At 45.9% G+C, this 19,991-nt stretch overlaps 1 protein-coding gene across 1 annotated transcript in view; it reads right to left on the reverse strand.

Moving 5' to 3' along the window:
* Window positions 1–19,991, reverse strand: part of TNC (tenascin C) — a 75,920-nt gene that overhangs the window by 19,639 nt on the left and 36,290 nt on the right. The window contains exons 11-13 of the mRNA XM_066562851.1: window positions 11,027–11,299; window positions 8,497–8,769; window positions 830–1,102 (exon numbers count right to left, since the gene is read on the reverse strand). Of these exons, the coding sequence (XP_066418948.1) occupies window positions 830–1,102; window positions 8,497–8,769; window positions 11,027–11,299 (819 nt within the window). The remainder of the gene's footprint in view (window positions 1–829; window positions 1,103–8,496; window positions 8,770–11,026; window positions 11,300–19,991) is intronic.

The following is a 19,991-nucleotide window of genomic DNA, read 5'->3' on the forward strand; positions in this document are numbered from 1 at the left end:
CCCAGCCCCAGCCGTGCCCTGGCTCCTGTCCCTGGCCCAGAGCAGAGATGGGAGCTGCCCCTCGGGAGGAGCTGCAGCCCTGGGGAGATCTCTCCTGTCTCATCCTTTTCCTTTCCTCCCATAATTAATTTGATTTCAAATTACCACATTTTCACAAGCTCAACATTTTTTAAAGACCAAATTTAGCTCATGAGACTTTGCATCATATGCTTCAGGTTTGAATGTGTTTCAGAATGAAACCACGATTTTGGTGTGGAAAAAAAAGATTGAAACGCTTCATTCAAAAGCGCCAAAATTAAACGCTTCAATTATGAACCTAAATCAAAGCTTTGATTTTGCAAAGAAACTCAAGTCAATTTGAATTACCCAGCACATGTTGCTCCTGGTAAGATCAGTCTAAATTAATGGTGCTTAGGCCTTTGCTGATCAAGCCATAAATAAACTTCTCAATGGCCCTGGTAAATTCATTTTGTCATAACTCTTTCCTTGGGAGGTAAACTGTTGTGCAGAGCTGAGATGTAATTAGTCACAGAAAATCACTGAAAAGGCTGATGCACAGACAATATTTCTTGGCCCTCAAAGACACTGTTTTAATTGCCACACTCTGCTGCCTAATTCCTGACCATTAAAGTAATTTAATTAAACCATATTAAATAGACAGTGATGAAGCTTGGGAAGCTGGGACTGGTTACAAACAACCACACCACACTGAAAGAGTGACTTGGACAAGGGACATGCAGGAGACACTTCAGGACACCTCTGGAACAGCACCAGCTGGCTGTGAAGAGGAGCAGGGAATGTCACCCTTTTCCCTCTGCAAAGACAATACCTGTGGATGCTACTGTGTTTACAGGCTGGGAACGCTGTCCACTGCTAATTCCATAGAGCTCAATCTCATATTCAGTGCCCTCTTTCAGCCCTGTTATGTCCTGGGTGCGCTCATGGCCTGGCACTATCAGCTCCAGTGGGTCAGATTTCCTTTTGGTGTCCCTGATTTTTAGAACAAAGCTGTTGAAAACCCCTTCATCTGCAGTCCAGGAGAGACGGAATCCATCCGGGGTTGCGTCTGAAACCAGGAGGTTGTCGACCTCGGGTTCTGCTTCTAAAAAAGGAGAAGATAGCAGTGGGGGAAAAAAAAAAAAAGATTTTTAAATCAGTTGATCAGAGACCTGCCTGAGGTCTGGCTATAGCACACGGCAAGAATCCAACCACAGTTCAAAGCAAGGGGAACAATCTGCCAGCTATTAAAAAAAACAAAATAAAATATTAGTGTTATACAGAAGAGGATAAATGTGAGTGTGTGCAGGCCCATTCTAACTTTCACTCTTGAACAGCAAACCACTGCATGGACACACAGGTTTGTCTCCCACATGCAGAGTTACACATGCTAAAGGTGAGTTTCCTGGGCATTTATCCCTCCCTACCTGTGTGACACATTTATGGCAAACAAAAACAAGATCTTGTTACAGAACTGCATGTCTGGAACGTTGTCAGACCTCTCTCTGCTAGGAGGACAACATAGAAGCCACTGAAAATTCTTTTTCTCCATGCAAACCCCTTATTTCATGCACTTCTGGCATCTGTGATGATTCTGATCTGATGAATCCTTTACTGTGCTCTTAAACAGCAAAGGGGAACCATGAAAATTCCTCTCTTCAACAGCACCCTTCAATCTAAATGCAAGAGCTGCTGCCTTTGGTTAATGAACCCATTCAAAAGGATCCCAAGGGCTGTAAGTTATTAATTACCTGCAAAACACCTCTAACTCATATGGTCAGGCACCATTAGCTAGAGAAATGCTGCTGGAGTGGTTATGTCCTACAGCACCTCCAGTGCAATCCTTCCTTCCACACACAGCCATTCCTATTTATTTCCCCTCAAACCTCCCACCAAATGCAGCTTTTCCTTCCACACACAGCCAATCCTATTTATTTCCCCTCAAACCTCCTACCTCCAGTGCAATCCTTCCTTCCACAAACAGAGCCATTCCTATTTATTTCTTCTCAAACCTCCCGCCTCCAGTGCAATCCTTCCTTCCACACACAGCCAATCCTCTTTATTTCCCCTCAAACCTCCCACCAAATGCAGTTCTTCCTTCCACACACAGCCAATCCTATTTATTTCCTCTCAAACCTCCCACCAAATTCCCCTTCCCAGCTTCACTGCTGCCCAGCCAGGAATGTTCAGAAGAGAGCTGATGGTTCTGGGGCTGGAGAATCAGCCTGCAATCCTTTCCCAAGAAAGCTCAAGTGCTGCTGGAACACAGCAGCTCTGATGGGGTTGGAAGCGTGAGCTGGTTTGAGGAGAGAGGTGCCAACTTTGGGGTGGCAATGATCCCACTGTGGGTGGAACCACACAGAGAGGGAAAGAGAGGAGGCCATGGGAAGAAGTCCATGGCTCTTCCTGAAGCTCCTGGTGGCTGGAACGTGGGAGGATGCTGCTGTTGGAGAATGCTGATGTGCCCAGCTGTTAACAAGATGAGCTCTGCATGCAGCCATTCTTCTTTCAAGACTTTGTTAGAGGTACCTGCAAGACCAGAAGGAACTTTCACCCCTCAGGCCCCCACATGCTCCTCCACAGGATCCCTCAGAGGGAAGCATCCAGTTAAAGGGAACAGAATTCCACTGGTCATGATGGAGTTACGTGGAGCCACGATGCAGAGAAGGATGCAAAAGCCAAGGTTTGCACGAAACATCTTCCATGTGAGAAGGAAAGTGAGAGAGAAGAGGGTGGAAGGGAACAAAATTTGCTCACATTGAAATACCTGTAACAGCCAGAGCGCTCAGGGGCTTTGTTTGGTGCCCCTTGGCAAACCCATAAAGCAAAACCTCATAGCCAATGCCAGTAATTAGGCCTTTAAGCTTCAGCTCCCTCTGGGCTCCCGAAAGGAGGAACTCCTGTGGGTCCAGCAGCTTGCCAGAATCCACCACGACTACTAGAAAGTTGTCAAAGGCATTCTCCGATGCCATCCAGGACACTGTGAACCCATAGGGGTTCATATCTGACACTGTAAGGTTTTCCAGTGGGGGCATTGCCTCTAAAAGAAGGGAAGGTGCAAAAACACACACACACAAAAAAAAAAAAAAAAAAAGAAAAAAAAAGAAAAAAAAAGTGAAAAACATTGCAAATTAGAAAGTGTCACAGATTCCATCAAACAAAAATCACATTTTGCCCCCTAGTGTGGATCTAATAGTCAGGACCACAAGATGAGGATTTTCAATGGAGCTCAATTTTGAATTTTTCTCAAGGATGTCTGAGCACCTCCTCTCACAAGATCCACTGGAACCCCTCCCGAGCTCCCTCTGTAAGGAAATCTCTGCTGCTACCCTTACACTGTAAGAAAGTTATAACCAAAACTGCTTTAGAAATGCTGCACATAAAGCTTTCAATTCTTTTACTTTTTTACTTATTTCTACTTCCCTCCACCATCAGTGATTTAGGGACAAGCTCGGTTTGGGCATTCACAGCTTCTGTATTTTGTTTCTTTACCTATTGCATGTGAATATCTCCAGTGTTAGTTTTCAGTGCTGGAGAGGTCAGAGGAGCCAGAACAGGAACATGAATCAATCAGAGTCACAGCTAGTGCAAATCAGCTGTTGCTGGGCTCTGTTGACAACTTAAATTCCACTGAGGGCTCCTTTTCCACATCAGTGTGACATTTGTCAAAGTGAAAAGATGTGGAAAACACTTCAAAATTTATCCACTAAGACTCATCAAAAAAAAAAAAAAAAAAAAAAAAAGGCCACAAGGGTCTCAGTGTATTTTGCTCACTCAAAATCTGACAAGTCAAGTAGGAAGATCAGGTGGCTCTGCTAAGCCCTGGCCTTGATCCTGGAGCCCAGGCACTGCTTGTATTTCTGCACAGGATTTGTCCAGCCTTGATCTGTTGGCTCAGGAGCTGATTCAGCCAATCTTCCAACCACTCAAAACTCCACTCACTTCAGAAAACACCAGTTAGTTAAAGGCTGAACCTTCTCCTGAAAAGGGTTTGCTTTTGACATTTCACAAACACTGAAATGGATTTTGTTAGAACTTGCCATAAAAAATCCCCCCTGAAGAGCTATCATTCAGAATTCCTTATCTATTTATATTTACACATTTGAGTACTCATTTTAGAGATATTTTTTGCATCTTATTTGCTTCTAATGAAGCAATCCCCAAGATTCACATTTTGGGTAGGTCTCTGGAAGGGAACATCCTGGGACAGGAGGTGTTCCATGGGCCAGTCATGTCTAAACAGCAGGCAAAGTTCTCCCTCAAACTTCAGGAGTTATAAAAGATTATTAGACATGGAAGAAAGGCTCCAGAGGGGTCTTAATGACAGAATCATGGAATCACAGATTAATTTGGGTTGGAAGGTACCCTAAACTCATACAGTTCCATGGGCAGGGACACTTTCCACTATCCCAGCTTGCTCAGAGCCCCATCCAACCTGACCTTTTAACTCCCTTTAAACTAATCCTGCTCCTAGGAATTTTTTTTAAGGTCAACATTCCTGTTCTGACCCCTCCTTGCAGCAGGTTTTCAAACAAACCCATTGCTGCTGGCAAGACACTTCATGCTGGGGAGATGCTTTTTGGGACACGCGTTTCCCTGAGCCAAGAAAGGGACTCCAAAGCTTGGAGCAGGTACCTGTGGTGACAAAAGCAGTGAGGGGCTCTGTGTGGACCCCTGCCCTGGTGGTGCCCTGAATGTGAATGTCATAGGCAGTGTGGTCTGTGAGCCCTGAGATGTGGGCGCTGCGGGTGCCCCCCGGCACCGTCAGCTCCTGGGCCTCCTGTGCCGCCAGGGAATCTTGGATTTTGATAACAAACGTGGCAAAGGGCCCAGCTCGGGTGGTCCAGGACAGGTTGAAGCTGTCAGGGGTAACGTTTGTGAGGGCGAGGGTGCCCAGCTGTGGCTCAGCCTCTGGGGGAGAAAGGAACAAAGGTGAGCAGGCAGCTTTACTCAAGGGGGTGGGGAATCAGCACAGGGGGGGTTGGAGGTGCTCAGAAATAATGGTTTAGCCTTGTTTTGCTGTGGTTGAATTAAAAAAAAATATTATTTTTTAAAAAAGCAGTGTTGCAAGAGCTGTTTTCTCATGTTTTGGAAAGAAGCCACTGAAATTAGTGCTGACTTTTATATTTTTTCATTAAATTTTTTAAAATAAATTCAACTTGCTGAATGATATCTGGGCCTGGTTTACAGAAGCACCAACAACATGCACATGCAAATTGTGGGAATTCCACACTGGGAATTTGATGGCAATACAGACCCACAGCAATTCCAAAATAGAGAAAGCTGGATTCAGGCAGGAATCCTTGAAATCACAGTCCAGGTTCTGTTTGGTGTTTCTGTTGCCTGGAGTTGTAGATACTTCTGTTTTTTGACTCAGAGGTTTATGAGGGATTTCAGGGATTATCTCAGCACTAATCTCAGGCCAAAACCTCCCTGGACTCCACAGATAAGATGTTCCTCATCCTCTGATTAGGCACAATCAGAGAATGTCTAATAAACCATAAACCCCACAACCCTGCTCTTGCTCTCCTTCCTCACTGTTCAGTGGTCAGGGCACCTCCTTAAGAAGCCAAAACGTTCCTTTTCTGCTGGAGAAAATTCAAATTCACATCCTTGCCTTGCCAGGAGAGAAACTTGTCCTTCAGGAGAGGGAGAGCTCCTTACTCATTCTCTTTTTAAACTTACACTTAGCACAAAAATCATTAAAGTTTCATTAAAGCCCAGAGAGAGAACAAACACGACCCAGCAGTCAGAGGGTCAGAGAATCCTGTGCTTGCTCTCTGGGCTGATTTTCTAATTTTTATGTTGTCAATTGTGTAGGAACCAAGAACAACTTGGGAAATGTAGCCAGTGAGACACAGAAAAATAATGATGGAAGAGTGATCCATGCTGGGAGAAAAGTCAGAGAGAGGATCCCACTGACAGAGAGTGGTGAAAGAGTGAAATCTTTTTCTTTGGTAAAAACAACTACTGCTGCAAGATGTTCCAACTTTTACTCATGTCCCTCATTGCAAGACTTTTAAATAATAATCCACCTCCTTCTCTGGAACTGTCTGGGAAGAGGTGAATGGAAGTGGCCCCGATTAAGGACACAGATGTCACAGATGTCATGCTATCAACCAGTGACCATGGATGCCTTCATGGCCAGCAGGGAAGGTACAACCACGGTGCTCTTGAAGACAGGCAAGGAGAGGAGAAAACATCCACAAAGCAAAGAGGCTTGGGTGGAAAACCCAGGAAAACTGAGCCCTCAGCCTCACATGCAGCTCAGAGAGGGCAAACTGGGCCTTTCCAACCTCAACCTGGCATGGCCACATTCCTTCACATGCCACCTGCATCCATGGTCAGGCACATTCCCGTCATGACAGCCTGACTCCCAGGAATGTTACATGCAAAATGAGCTGGAATCACATCCTCAGGCAAGTCTTAGTGATCTCCTGCCATCCTGGAATCACCACCACCACCCAGGGAAACAAGACAGGCTGTGGAGACTCAAAGGGAGCAATGCAAGGGACAGAGTGGTGGGCTGACCACCAAGAAGGGGGGAATTTGTTTTTTGAGCCCTGCTCTGTGCTGAGAACATAAAAATCCTGGGCAGAGAAAATATCAGAACCAGCAGAAGGTGACCAGACCATTCCATGCAGTTTGGGTTGATCATTTCACATGCGGCACGGAACGCCCACCAGAGATGCAAATGCCTTGGGAGACATTTGGGTTTAAGGAGGACAAAACTGACATGCAGGAGCCTCTCCAGGCTGAGAACCACATGAAGGCCTCTCTCCCACCCCCAGCAAAGCAACTGAGGGTGGGATGAACAACTTCATTCAAGATCAAGCACAAAGATGCTGAGTGAAACACATCAACCATCTGGAGCAAGGCAATTATATATACACTGAACTTGCAGAGGGGTGTGTATATATAAGGAAACCATCATGGTTTACTACTGCCTCTCTTAATGCTGGGGGCACTTTTTCAGCCTTTTCCATTGCCACAGATCTTTTTCCAAGCCCTCTCAGTACATTTCAGCCTCCCCTCATGGTTGGAAGGATCCATACTATAATTCCCCAAGGGAATGACGATGAGTTGGAGCCACGTTTTAGAGCAGTGTGCTGGACAGCAAGAGACAGGAGAATAAAAAGCAAACCTGGAAGGTGAAACAGTGAAATACCTGTGGTTGCCATGGCTGTCAAGGTCTGCCCACCTTGCCCATCAATTACCCCATGGAGCTGGACTGTGTAATTAGTGGCAGCTTTGAGGTTGCTCACTACAGAGTGCCGGGAGTCCCCTGGCACTGTGAGCACCAGGGAGTCCAAGGGGAAGTCAGAGTTCCTGACTTCCAGAATAAAGTGGTCAAAGGCCTTGTCCTGTGCCTCCCAGGTGAGTGACAGGCTGGCTGAGGTAGCGTTTGATACACTGAGTTTGCTAAGGAGAAGTTCTTCTACTATGGGAAGAAAAAACAAATGGAAATGTATCACAGTTATTAAAAGCCAAAGCAATAAAATAAATTAATAGAGAAGTTTGAATTCACATGACCACGGGTCATAAAGGTGACCCAGCCTTGTGTTTCTCTATGTTTCCCATACCCCTGCTGCCACCCTGACCCTGCCACCCCTCATCACATGAGGATATTCACATTCTGTTGCTGCTGGAAATTGATATTATATTATCTGATAGCTGAGATTTGATATTTTGCTTTCACTGACCACATTTACTCCATTCCTATGACAAATCACTACAGCAACTTTTCCTAGAGGGGCAAAATTTGGTGGAGGTATTTAACAATCATAACATGAGTCATTATCTGCCTACAATAACAATGTTCTGTTTCTGTAGTCCAGTCCTCACTTCCCACTCTCATCCTGAACATTTGACTTTCCTGTCTTTTCTGGGAAAGCTGTCAACTGTAAAACCTTGAAATGTTCAACATGCCAACAACTCAGTGCCTGCCTATTCCCTTCTCTGACATCAACTCAAATGGACTTTTCAATCTCTCACCCAACACAACCTGAATAATTGAAGTGGAATTCAAGCAGTGAATGTGCCTTGCAAGATTGTGCTGGCACAGACTGAAATGTGCCTGACATCTTTTGGGTAAATCTGTGTCTAGAAATCAGCTTTTCTGAGAGAAACTGTGTCCCCTCTGAGCTGTGGGACAGATGCACACACAGGCTGAAAGGTGAATGTAAGGAATCATCTCCCACTTGCTTCTTGGGATATTTGCTTTGCTTCTCTTCTGCCTCAGAAGCTGCCCCAACCTTGATGTCTAGACTCATGGTGTGGATGAAATCCCAGCATGATGGGATTGCCTGGCTGTGCTGGATGGGATGGTGGCTCAAATTCCAACAGTCACAGCTCACAGTGTCCCCGGCCGGTCTTCCTCGGAAGGCAGAAGGTTGGGAAATGGGTGGGCTGTGGGGTAGCTGAGGGCAGGGAAGGGGGCATAACCTGTAAGGAAGAGTTCAAAAAAGCAGAGTTAGCACTGAGGTAGGTTTTGTGTACCTGTGGTAGCTGCAGCACTGATTGCCTGTGTGCGGAACCCGCGAGAGATCCCGGAGAGGTAGACAATGAAATCAGTGCTGGGAGAAAGCCCTGAGATATGAGCAGTCCTTGAGTTGCCTGAGAAGTTGAACTCCATGGGCTCCAGCAACCTGTTAGAATCAATAATTTCAATGGTAAAGACGTCGAAGTCGCCGTTGGAGGCTGTCCAGGAGAGGTTGAAGCTTTCGGGGGTAATGTCGGAAACCGTGAGCTCAGCAACGCCGGGCTGCTCTCCTGGGGAGGGAAACAACACCCGTCAGAAGGGCCCCCGACCTCCTCCTGCTCTCAAAGGCTCCTCTCTGCCATGCTGGCAGCACTGCCAGCTGGGGAAGGGCATGTGAGTAAAAGCTTGTTATGAGCAGACAGGTGCTAAGGGGAGGAAATCGTCGCAAATGTTAGATAAGGAAAAACGAAAGCGTCGCAAAATGTTAGATAAGGAAAAAAATTACAATAACATTTAAAACTATGGTTATTTCCCTTTCCCTGCAGGAGCAGCCGTGTCTTTGAGGTCTGAGCGTGAAAGCAGATGCAAAAGGACTGTCTTGAATACCCCCGGGGCATTTGGAAAAGACAGCTTCCAGTTTCAGGAGAAGCTAAAACCAAAGCTGCTGCTTTATCCAAAAGAAAATCTTGTGTTTTGTTTACTCTTCTACTTTCCCTTTCAGTGAAATCTTAAGTCTGTGAAAGCTGGCTTGTAATTTTGGAGCTGGAGCCAAAATGCAAAACAGGGAGAGATGCCTTGGGGGTTTTTTCCTCTCTGCAGACATCCCCACAGCGTTACAGGAAGGTTCAGATATTTTTTAACAATTGCAAGTCCCCAGAAGGGAAGATTTTGAAAAGCTGGCTGCTGAGCTTGACCCAGAAAGGGAAGGGAAAACCTCAGCAGGGCATTTTCTGCTGTTTTCACCAGGGCAAAAGAAGGGAGCACATTGCATATTGAGGCAGGACACCCATGATGTGTTTCCTGCTTTGTCTCTTTGTCCAGCACATTGCTCTGCTCTCCATGGGCATCTGCTCCCAGCTCCTGGTGAGGACTCTCAAAGCTCAGCATTTTCCTGGGACCCAGCACAGCCATTCCTGCCCAAGCCAGGCTGCTCTAAGCTCTACAGAAACAAGCAAGCTCTGCTGCACTTCGTGTTTTAATTCTGATTAGTTCTCACAGGTGCTTTCATCCCTTTCTGGGCAGGGTACCATGTGCTTGGGGCAGCCTGGCACCAGCCAGCTCTGGCTATCTCACAGAGACAGGGGGTTGCAAAGGGCTGAGGGGGGCCCAGAGGCAGCAGAAATTGTCTAATTGTAATAATTTCTTGTAGAAATTATCTGAAGGAAAGGCCACTGGTGCCCCTTTAATGCCAATTAATTCACACTGTTCATTACAGTTATCATGACACCTGGGAGGATCAGAGAGCCACACAGCAGAGATGTAAATATACATTTATCTCTCATGGTCAAAGCCTGTGATAAGCTCTTATTTCAAACTGTTGCCTTTCGCATGATGAGCCAGAAAATTATTTTGGGGCCCTGATGAGCTTCATGCAAGCTCCTGATATCACAGAGCTCACCTGCCTCCCTTCAGGCCAGTTTTGTGCCAGGGTAGTTCTGCTGAATTTGATTTTTTGCACTATATCTTTTACAGGCCAGATTGTTTCATGATCTTAGATGGCTTAATGCCTTTTATTAGTCTTATTAACTATTAATTTGTGTCCTTTCCCATATGAGAACATATGGAAGGTGTTTGTCCTTGTCCTGAGTCAGGTACACACAACTTTACTGAGCCTGAATTCACACAGGATTTCAGAGGCAGCTTCTGAAGGGTAAAAACTGAACACTCCCAGGCTTTGATTATCTGGGCTGATAGAGGAATGATTTTTATAACTTTACCCAGCAACCTGGCCTTTCCCAGGCAGGTACAACATCCAGCTGGGTTTTGCTGTTAGTGTCAGCCAGGTGAATGAGGAAAGGGAACAAAAACATGGGAAAGCAGGCAGGGAAGGGCTGCACCAGGGCATTGAGCAGCTCTGGCTGGGAAGCCTGGCCATGAGGCATTTCCATGGCAGAGATGTTCAGCCAAGCTTTAAGGAGCTCAGGGCTGGCCATGCAAGGCTGTCCCACAGAAGCTACTGCGGAATTTCAGAGGCAGCTTCTGAAGGGTAAAAACTGAACACTCCCAGGCTTTGATTATCCAGGTTGATAGAGGAATGATTTTTATAACTTTACCAGGCAACCTGGCCTTTCCCAGGCAGGTACAACATCCAGCTGGGTTTTGCTGTTATTGTCAGCCAGGTGAATGAGGAAAGGGAACACAAAAAGGGGAAAGCAGGCAGGGAAGGGCTGCACCAGGGCATTGAGAAGCCTGGCCATGAGGCATTTCCATGGCAGAGATGTTCAGCCAAGCTTTAAGGAGCTCATGCAAGGCTGTCCCAGCCAGCAGGACCAGGCCAGCACTCCCAGGAGCTCACATCTCTGTCAGAAAGAGCTGCAGGGAAGGTACCTGTGGTGGTCTCAAGAGAAAGGGGCTTGCTCCTGTAGCCCCGAGTGAGCCCCTGCAGGGTGATGGTGTAAGGAGTGCTGGCCTTGAGGCCGGTGACATTCACAGAGCTCAGTGTCCCCGGCACTGTGACATTGTGGCTCTCCTCAGGGCTGCCAGCCTCCTGCACCTGCAGCACAAAGCTCTCAAAGGCCCCGTCTGCTGCTGTCCAGGTGAGCTGGAAACCATCCCAGCCAGGCTCTGACACTGACAGCTTCCCCAGCTCGGGTTCCTCCTCTGGATAAGGACAGAGAGGCAATCTGTTACTCGGGTTGCAGAGCGGGGCTGATGTCGGATTATTTAATGAGGTTCTGTGTTAATGAATTTCACATTTAATCAGGGCCACAGAGATGCCCCCCTGCCCCCCTGCATTTACATTATCAGCTGCCTCAGATAACTCCAATAAAGTCTCTTTGGGGACATGGCAAAACACAACAGTGAGAGAAGAATTGTAATAATTAACAAATATTGGGAGGCTGCCCACAGAAAGCAGCTCATAGAGAATCTTACAGCTGTGAGTGCTTTATCAGCATTAATTAAACTCCCTATGAGATAAATAGGTATTACTGTGACAACTTTACTCAGTGTGATACACTGAGTTGTGAAACAACCTTACTTCAGTGCCATTCTGAAGTAACTGTGTTGTAAGGGCAGGAAAGGGGATGGTTTAGAGTAGTTGGGATTCAGATATTTATGATTTTAGTTGCATCCACCTGAAGGATGCTGCTTATGCTTCTAAACTATTTCTAATACAAAACAACAAAGAGGAAAATGCCTCCATGTCTGCATGTCTTTAATGGATTTGTCTTTTAGCTCATTATTCTACCCACAAAACCTTTCTGTGGGTGGAGACAGGACTTTCAGAGTTAGTGATATTTGTCTAAAAATCAAAATGTTCATTCACAGAAATTCAGATTCTCGCAAAGCCCCACAAGGGTGGCCAAGGAAGCTGGGAGCCATCAGAGGTAACTCTGCTGCTGTTAAATCTGAAAGCTGAGGCCATTTGCTCAGCAAGAATGGAAAGTTCTTTGTTACAAAGGGAATACAACTGATTCCTTAACATTAACAGTCAGAGGGGAAAATGAGAGAGCACTGCTTGGTTTTTCTACCTGGAAACTCCTGTGTGCTCTGTCACTGACCTGTGGCCTCTGCTGATTTTCTAGCACCCTTCTGATTTATTTGAATTGTTGCACATAAGTGTTACAGTAAGCGCAGAGTGTCTCTGAATAATCCCATTCTGCATGACTGAGAATTCATAAGAGATGCTGCATGCAGGGAAATGGATCTGATTTGTCAATTGTGGACATCAAATTTATGCATATTGTAATGCAGAAGTTAAGGGGGCCCTGGAATAAATGAAATTTAGGCTCAGCAGCATCACTCCTATGGAGTTTCTCCCTGTAAAACCAGAGTGATTTTTGCATGACCGCTCAAAGCCTTAGGCAGGCAGCTGGGGCTGGATTTTCAGAGGTTGAGCACTCATAGATCATTTTAACCTTCAGTAAAATTCATTAACAAATCAGTAAATTGCTACTATTCAGGAGCAGAAGTTCTGTTGAGCTTTTCCCATCCTGTTAGAAGGAAAGAGATTGTTTATGACATGATGACAATGTTCAACAACAATAAAAGAAATGCATTGATCCAGAGCAGTCTTCCCTTATCAGGGACAGAAAGGAGATTCATCGAGGTAAAATATGAATTCTGTCAAAACAGGGCTGTTATCTGGAAAAGAGAGAGCAGGACAGCAAGGGAACTGCTGTATCAGAGATCACAATCTGTGGGTGGCAACAGAAACAAATAAAACAAATACATTTCCTTAAAATGAAAGTGAGACTAAAGTTACAGTGACGTTAAATCTTTAAAATAGAAGCCTGATTATAATAAGTAATGCAGGAACCATCACAGGTTGAAAGCAATTCTGATTTCTCTGCAAATGATCAGTTGCATTCTCCTCCATGATGCAGAGCCCCTTTCCCTGCCATTTGTTGCTCATGCATGTCTGACAGAAAAGCAAACAACCTCTCATGCTCTCCAGGGACCAAAGGGTTCTGTGTGGAATCATGAACCAAACAGGATTGCTGGGCAGCTCCAAAATCCTCAGCCATCCAGAACTGATGACAAAGCAACCACAGTGCCATGGTAAAGATCAAGGGATGATGTTTCTTATTAAAAAAATCAAACAAAAAAAAACCCAAAACCAAAACCATAATCAGAGAGAACAAACCATGGAGAGGTGAGGCTGTTCTGGCTCTGTGAAATAATCTTTGTGTCTCTACATAAGTAGTTTACCTCGTGTTGGGAGTTTGGTTCTGAGGGCTGGACAAGTGCAGTCCCCAGATCTGAGCTCCCACCCTGGTGCTTTGGTCCTTACTGAACTCAGCCCTGGCACCTCATGGAATTGATGGGACAAGGGTAAGAGGTGGGAGTTTTTGGAAAGGTATCACAATGTTTTTCTCTCTGACATCACCACTTCCATGCCAAACTCCTGCTGTGTTTGAGCACAACCCAGACAAGCACGTGCAGCATCTCTCTGTTTCCATATCCCTTAGCAGCAGCAGATGCACCAACATCTCTCTCTGCATGCAGTTTGAAAAGAGAGATTTGATGCTGCATCACCTTCCATTGTCCATGCTGCACCACCCCAGGCTCTCATTCCATAGCTGTAAGAGTTTCATCCCATGCAAAAGGAAGAATAAACCAGCCAGGAGGAAAAGCTTCACTCACAAAGCCTAAAGTCTGTACCAAAGCCATATGGAAATGAAGTTCTGTATTTTGAAGCAGAAAAGGAACACGTGGCTGTGAATCCATGGCAAATACCTGTAGCAGGTAGAGCTTCCAGGGACCAAGAGAGCTGGCATTGGGTACTTCCACTGAGGTTAATCTGGAATTGTGTGGCAGCTGGGAGATTGGGAACTTCTGTTTCTCAAAGATTTCCCAGCAGAAACATTCCCTGTGTTCTGTTTAAAATGGACAGGCCTTTCAGAGTGGGAGGGAACTGATCAAATACCTCATCCCGTGCTGCCCAGGACAGGGTGGAACTACTGGAAGTCCTGGGGGTTATGTTAAGGTCATGAAGAGCCCCAGTGATTCTGAGCTGGGTGAGTGAGGGGGGAATAAAAGCAGAGCAGGAGGCTCAGGGCTGGGGGATGTTAAATAACTGAGCTGGGGAGGAGCAGGGCTGGGAGGATCAAATGGTGTTTCACTGACTGATGCTCCAGAAGTGCTAAAATGTGCTAAAAATTCCTGATAATAACCCCCCAAACAACAACACCTGCTCCAACACACTCTGTGTGCTGTGCATTGGGAGCTCTGAAAACAAAGCAAACAGAGGAGTTCTCCTGGTTTTGGAGACTGAAACCAGGCCTGGAGCAAAGGGAGCAGCAGCACACACAGCCTGGTTCTCACAGAGGCACCCTGAGCTCTGTAAGAACCAGAGATGAGCTGGAATGCTTCCAGCAGGGAGCTGGCACATCCTCAGCTGATGGAAATCAGTTCTCTTTGATTACTTCCAAAGAACTTTGCTCATTTACATCACATTGGAACCCTCAGTATCCAAACAGGTCCTTTGTCCTTCCTACACCCATCAGTGAATGCTCCTGACACAAGCCATGAAGGGAATTCATGCCAAAAATCACAAACACATCCAAACCCAGGCTGAGAAATCACAGCAGAAACATGCTAAAGCTCCTCATATCCTACCAAAAACAGGCTTGGAAGAGTTACCCATTGTGATACAGGCAGAAGAAAGTGGAGGGGACACACATTCTTGCCTAAAAACTAGGAGAGAAAGAACTTAAAGAATATTTCTTACAGGACATTGCCAGGAATGGGAAGGGGAGAGGCCTGGCTTTCAACATGCTGAATGATCTGTGGATATGTCCTGTGGAACAGCGAGATTCTGGAAATCTGAGAGCTGTGGAGGTCACAGGCAACGTGTTTCTGATGCCAGGCACAAGGCACCAGGCAGGGCATTTCTCTGACATGCAGAATTATCTCCTCATTAGTGGGAAGCCACATCATTTCACACCTCGGTGACTTCCTTGCTTTCATGCTCCACTTGCATTCAATAAGAGAGAGCAAGTCCTGGAGCACCATCCATCAGCTCAGCACAAATATCTGCTCAGGATTCATTACGTGTCTCCAAATTCACACATCCCTCACAAAGAAATACATTTCCAGAGGAGCAAAATCAATTAGAAATGTTTTCAAATAGATGCAGAAATGTTAGCTTGTAAATATTCTCTCAGGTTAACTACAGGTGTGAAAACATTGTTTTCTGCTCACCTCTGGGAAGGAGAGAAGCCTGTAAGGCAAGCATTGATTTATATTTATATATAACACGAATATTTATATTTACATATGACATTAATAGTCTTGATTTAGGTAAGAACTGCCTCTAAATCACCCCAGACATGATTTGAACAGGCTCTGCCTATGCTGCATCCTGGAGATAAGCATGTTTCCATCACAGCAGCACAGCTACAATGCTCACCACTGCCATCATCCCCTCTTTCCCAGTAAATCCCTGTCAGAATTGTTATCTGCCTGCTCCAGGGCTGCTCGTGGAACAAAGCAGGAAGGTTTGGAACCGTTCTGCAACTCCCAGTTGCTTGTGCATCAGCAGGTGCCAAGCAGGTCTTTCCTGTTCTGGGAACAGGCAAAAAATTACAGCATCAAGAGCACTGGCACTTGTTTAGTCTCAAAGTTGTTCCTTTAGCAGGCACAGAGGTGGCTGGGCTTTGCTGGGCTGGGCTTTGCTGGGCTGGGCTTTGCTGGAAGGGTTTCTGCTGAAGACAAGAGTGGGCAGCCCTGTGGGGAGGAGAGGGCAGCAGTGCATCCCACAGGGGCAGCTCCCCCTGGGAAACTGAACCCTGAGCTGGAAACTGAAGATAAAGCCTTCAAAAATGCAAGAGGCAACATAAAATTAGGGTGGCATTACACTCCTGATGCACTGAGGGTGTGTGAGAGGACCCTGTGTAAGATCAGTCAAAACTGGCTCCTCATTTTCCCTGACCACCCCACATTTCTCCCACATCCCTGCCTGTTCTAGCACAGCCACACAAGGATTTGGTGACTCCAATTTAGATGGAAAATGCAGCAGCAGTTCAAGGCTATTATAAAAAACCTGAGGGTCCAACCACCTGTGTGAGATTTGAATCCAGAAATTTGCTGGATTCACAAGTGGATTTATTTTATTCTACCAACTTTGGCAGCTACATGGAGGGAATGTAATTCTGAATATTACCTTGGACTTAATGACTCCACAAATTAACTTGTGTGTGAGTAAGAATGGTTTTCCACTACCACAGATATTAACACTCATATATCCCACAGTGAATCCATGTGGATCAGGGGAATATGTGGCTTTGTGTACAAACAAACAGAAGATGGACAAATGAAAATGATGTGAATACATGGAAAATACTCTGATACCACAGAAATATCAGTGTTCTTTGTTTAGCAGGCAGAATGCTGTAACAGATAATGGAAAATCTGGAAGACAATCAAAGACAATCCACTGAAGAACAGTGGAGCTCAAACACTTGATTTAACAAGAGATGGGCAGAAAAAACAGAGAGCTCTGGGAGCTTTAGGTGGGTGGGTGACAGCCAGAGAATGATTCACAGTGGTGAGATGAATGAACAGAGATAGAAGCTGAAGAGGGAAACTGGATGGATAACAAACATACACTCCTTCCCAGGCTGGAACACTTCTTACTGTCAGCTTAGGAGAGAGCTCAATATCTCTTGGTAAAATCTCCAGGCTGTGGAGTGGTGTTGGCCTTTTGAGGAATTCCACTGGAATGTTTCTCTGGTGGTTTTACTAAAATGGATGCTCATGTGCTGCCAGGACATTTCCCCAACTCCTTGGGATAGACCAAGAAGGATTCTGGGTTATTTCTTGCTTCTGAATCTGGGATTTTAAATTATTCCCCAGGAGGGGCTCTCAGCCACTTTCCCAATCTCTTGATGACCCAGCAAGGTTTTCTTTTCAGCCCCCTTTGGCTAAACCACTTTCCCCTCTCTTAATCAGCTGATTAAACTGGGCTTGCAGTGCCTGTGCACCTCTGAATTTCACAAAGAAACCACTGCAGCACATCACAAGCCAGCAATACTCCAGAAATTGAGTAGTTACCTCTAAAAACCCCCATCTTGAACTCAGACTCCAGGTGCTCTCAGAGGGGGAGCCAGCTGAACAAACTGGACAATCTTCCCTGGCAAATTCAGTTTCCCAGTGCTCAGCACTGCACTTTCCCATGGAGCTGGCTCACCTAATCATTCCTGCTGATGTTTCTTTGAGTTTGTACAAAAAAGGGTGGAGCAATCTGAGCCTTGGAGAAGCCAGGAGAGGAAGAGGGGCTGACGCACACCGCGGACAAGGGCCTTGGGTAAACAGCATAAATCTTGTGGAAAACATTCAGCAGAATGGAAAAGTCACTTCTCCAAGCCATGCTCTGCTGTACAAGCTCACTCCCAGAGGCAAGACAGCATCACATCCACGATCCATCAACAGTTGCTGCATAATCTGGGTCCTTCAGCAGAGGAATTTGAGCTTGGCTCTTGGTTTCTCTAATGCTCACTCATTTATCTCCCCAGGCCTCTCATGCCTGATGTATTGCCACCCCTCCTGCTCCAGGCCCCACATTGTGCTCTGCAGGCAGGGCTCCAGAGGCAGAGCAGGACAGGACAAAGCTGCAGTCTGAGCGCTGGGGACGCGCTCACCCTGCAGATGAGCTGCTCATCTGCTGGGGCATGCTCAAGGCAAGGGCCCTCCAAGGGGTAAAATGGGTAATTTTCTTTAATTTCTGAGTCAAACCTTGGTGCAATGGCAGGTGGGACCCTCCTGACACCTTCACTAATAACAGAAAGGAGTTTCCTGTGGTAACTCAGCTTCCAGAGGAGCAGAGTGCTGCTCTCCAGCCCATCCACACACCTCAATTCTATAGGAAGTGTTGGTTTGGAGGCTGTCCATCCCAGCTCCCAGGGGTTCTCTGGGCAGGAAGGGCTCTGCTGTGACACTTCCATTACTCCAGCACAAAACTGCTGTGGGTTCCTCTATTCACTCACCACAAAACACTAAAGCTGTGTGGTCTGCTCCCCTCAGGAACAGGTCCCTCATGGAATTCTCCTGCATTCTCTCTGGAGCAAAAAAAACTCATTTCAGGGAGCTCCTCTGGGTCAGGACTCAATGCTTGCATTAGGGTTACACTACATGGAGCTACAAGAGACAAACAAGCAAATGGAAATGTGAAATATTCAGCCTTTCCTTTTCAGCAAAATTTAGCAAATGTCACTCTGTAATCTTTGCCATCCCTTGAGTGCAGGATCAGGGATATCAGTTAAAAAAGACTTTGTCACTTGAGCTGCACTTCATCCCTGTGAAGGGACAGAAGCAACAATGGCTTCCATCCTGTATTATGTATTTTGTGATGTGTCCTTTGCTAGAGGTCCATGAGTTCTGAATGTTTCGGCTTGCCTCCACAAGAGAGGGCAAAACAAGATTCTTTGGCTTCAGCCTGAGGACTTGGGACCTCCCAAGTGCTGGAACATGGATAAAGAGGAGTGTCCTGAGGGTAGATGGAAAAGCAAACTGAAGAGACCGCTTGTCTTGTACTGTCCAGGCTTCCAGAGAATTTCTGCTCCCTGTGCTCTGTGTTTGGATTTGTCCATTCCTGCTCAGCAGAAAGGTCACAGAGCCAGGTTATGTCAACTGCTCCTCCCTGGAGCCCACTGCAGAGCCCTCTCTGTTTACTGCTGCTCTGAGTAAAGACACAAAACAAATACAGCAGCCAGAGAAGGTATTTCTAAAGAAAAAAAAATAAATAAAAGGCAAACTAGGAAAAAGAAGCCACCTTGTGAAGCTTTGGAAGCTGGTGCTGCAAAGACCAGGCTGTGAGATTCCACAGCACATTGTTTCTGCCTCTTCACCATCTCTGCACACTTCCTTGAAACCTCTCAGTCTTCCAACAGAGAAAGCTGGAAAATGGAAGCTTGCTCACCCCTGGCACACAATCCTGTATCTTCCTTTCTTCTGCATGTGCCTCAAAGCTTCCTAATTTTTCCCTGCACTGGACACAGGCCTGACTTAGGCATCAAACAACTCATCAGGACTGAGGGTTTCCAGACCATGTAACTCTCTGATGGATGGATTGCTGTCTCTATAAAGCATTCAGAGGTTGTGCTGGCGTGAGCACTGCCAGGGAATGTGAACCCAGCTTTGATCTATGTAAATTATTAATTAAAACTGTGTAATTATTAATTTGTAAAATCCACAACGTCTGACAAGTGCTTACCTCACAGATGGTCACTGGGGAGAAAAAGATAAACACCTTGGTGTCTGCTAAGGACAATAACTGTAGCCCAGCTGATTGTGATCTCCCCACCTCTGCTTGCTTAGAGCAGTTGAGGCTTTGCCTCACGGGATTTAGGCTGAGAAACCTAAAGATTCAGGACTTGTGTTCTATACTGAGATAGAATTGTCTATGCAACAAACCTTGGCTCAAAATGTTTCACAAAGGATAAAACCTTGTTCAGCAAGTCATCTGATAGTGGTCAGTGGGAGTGGTTTGCACAAATGGAGATGGCAGAAACAGACAAATATAAGTCACAGTAGTCAGTGGAAATCGTGGCTTGGACCAGATTGGGGCAGGAGCCTTTCCCTCTTTTGGATGAGAAAACTGAAATAGGGCAACATCAGAGCCCCACTGGCCCTGCTGAGGGATGATGGCCTGCTGTGAAGAGAATAAATTAGTCAGGAACAAACAAAGTTAAACACATTCTGCTTGCTCTTCCTCTTGGGTTTTTGGCTGTAGAAAGCAAAACATGTTAGAAGACATGATGTACAAAAATACCCAGCCTAGCCTAAGACAAAGAATGAGTTCTACATCCATGCAGGACCAGTGGATGAGCTCTTTATGAGGCCTCTGAAG

The sequence above is a fragment of the Molothrus aeneus genome, chromosome 19 (genome assembly GCF_037042795.1).
Source record: "Molothrus aeneus isolate 106 chromosome 19, BPBGC_Maene_1.0, whole genome shotgun sequence".
In the NCBI taxonomy this organism is placed as follows: Eukaryota; Metazoa; Chordata; class Aves; order Passeriformes; family Icteridae; genus Molothrus; species Molothrus aeneus.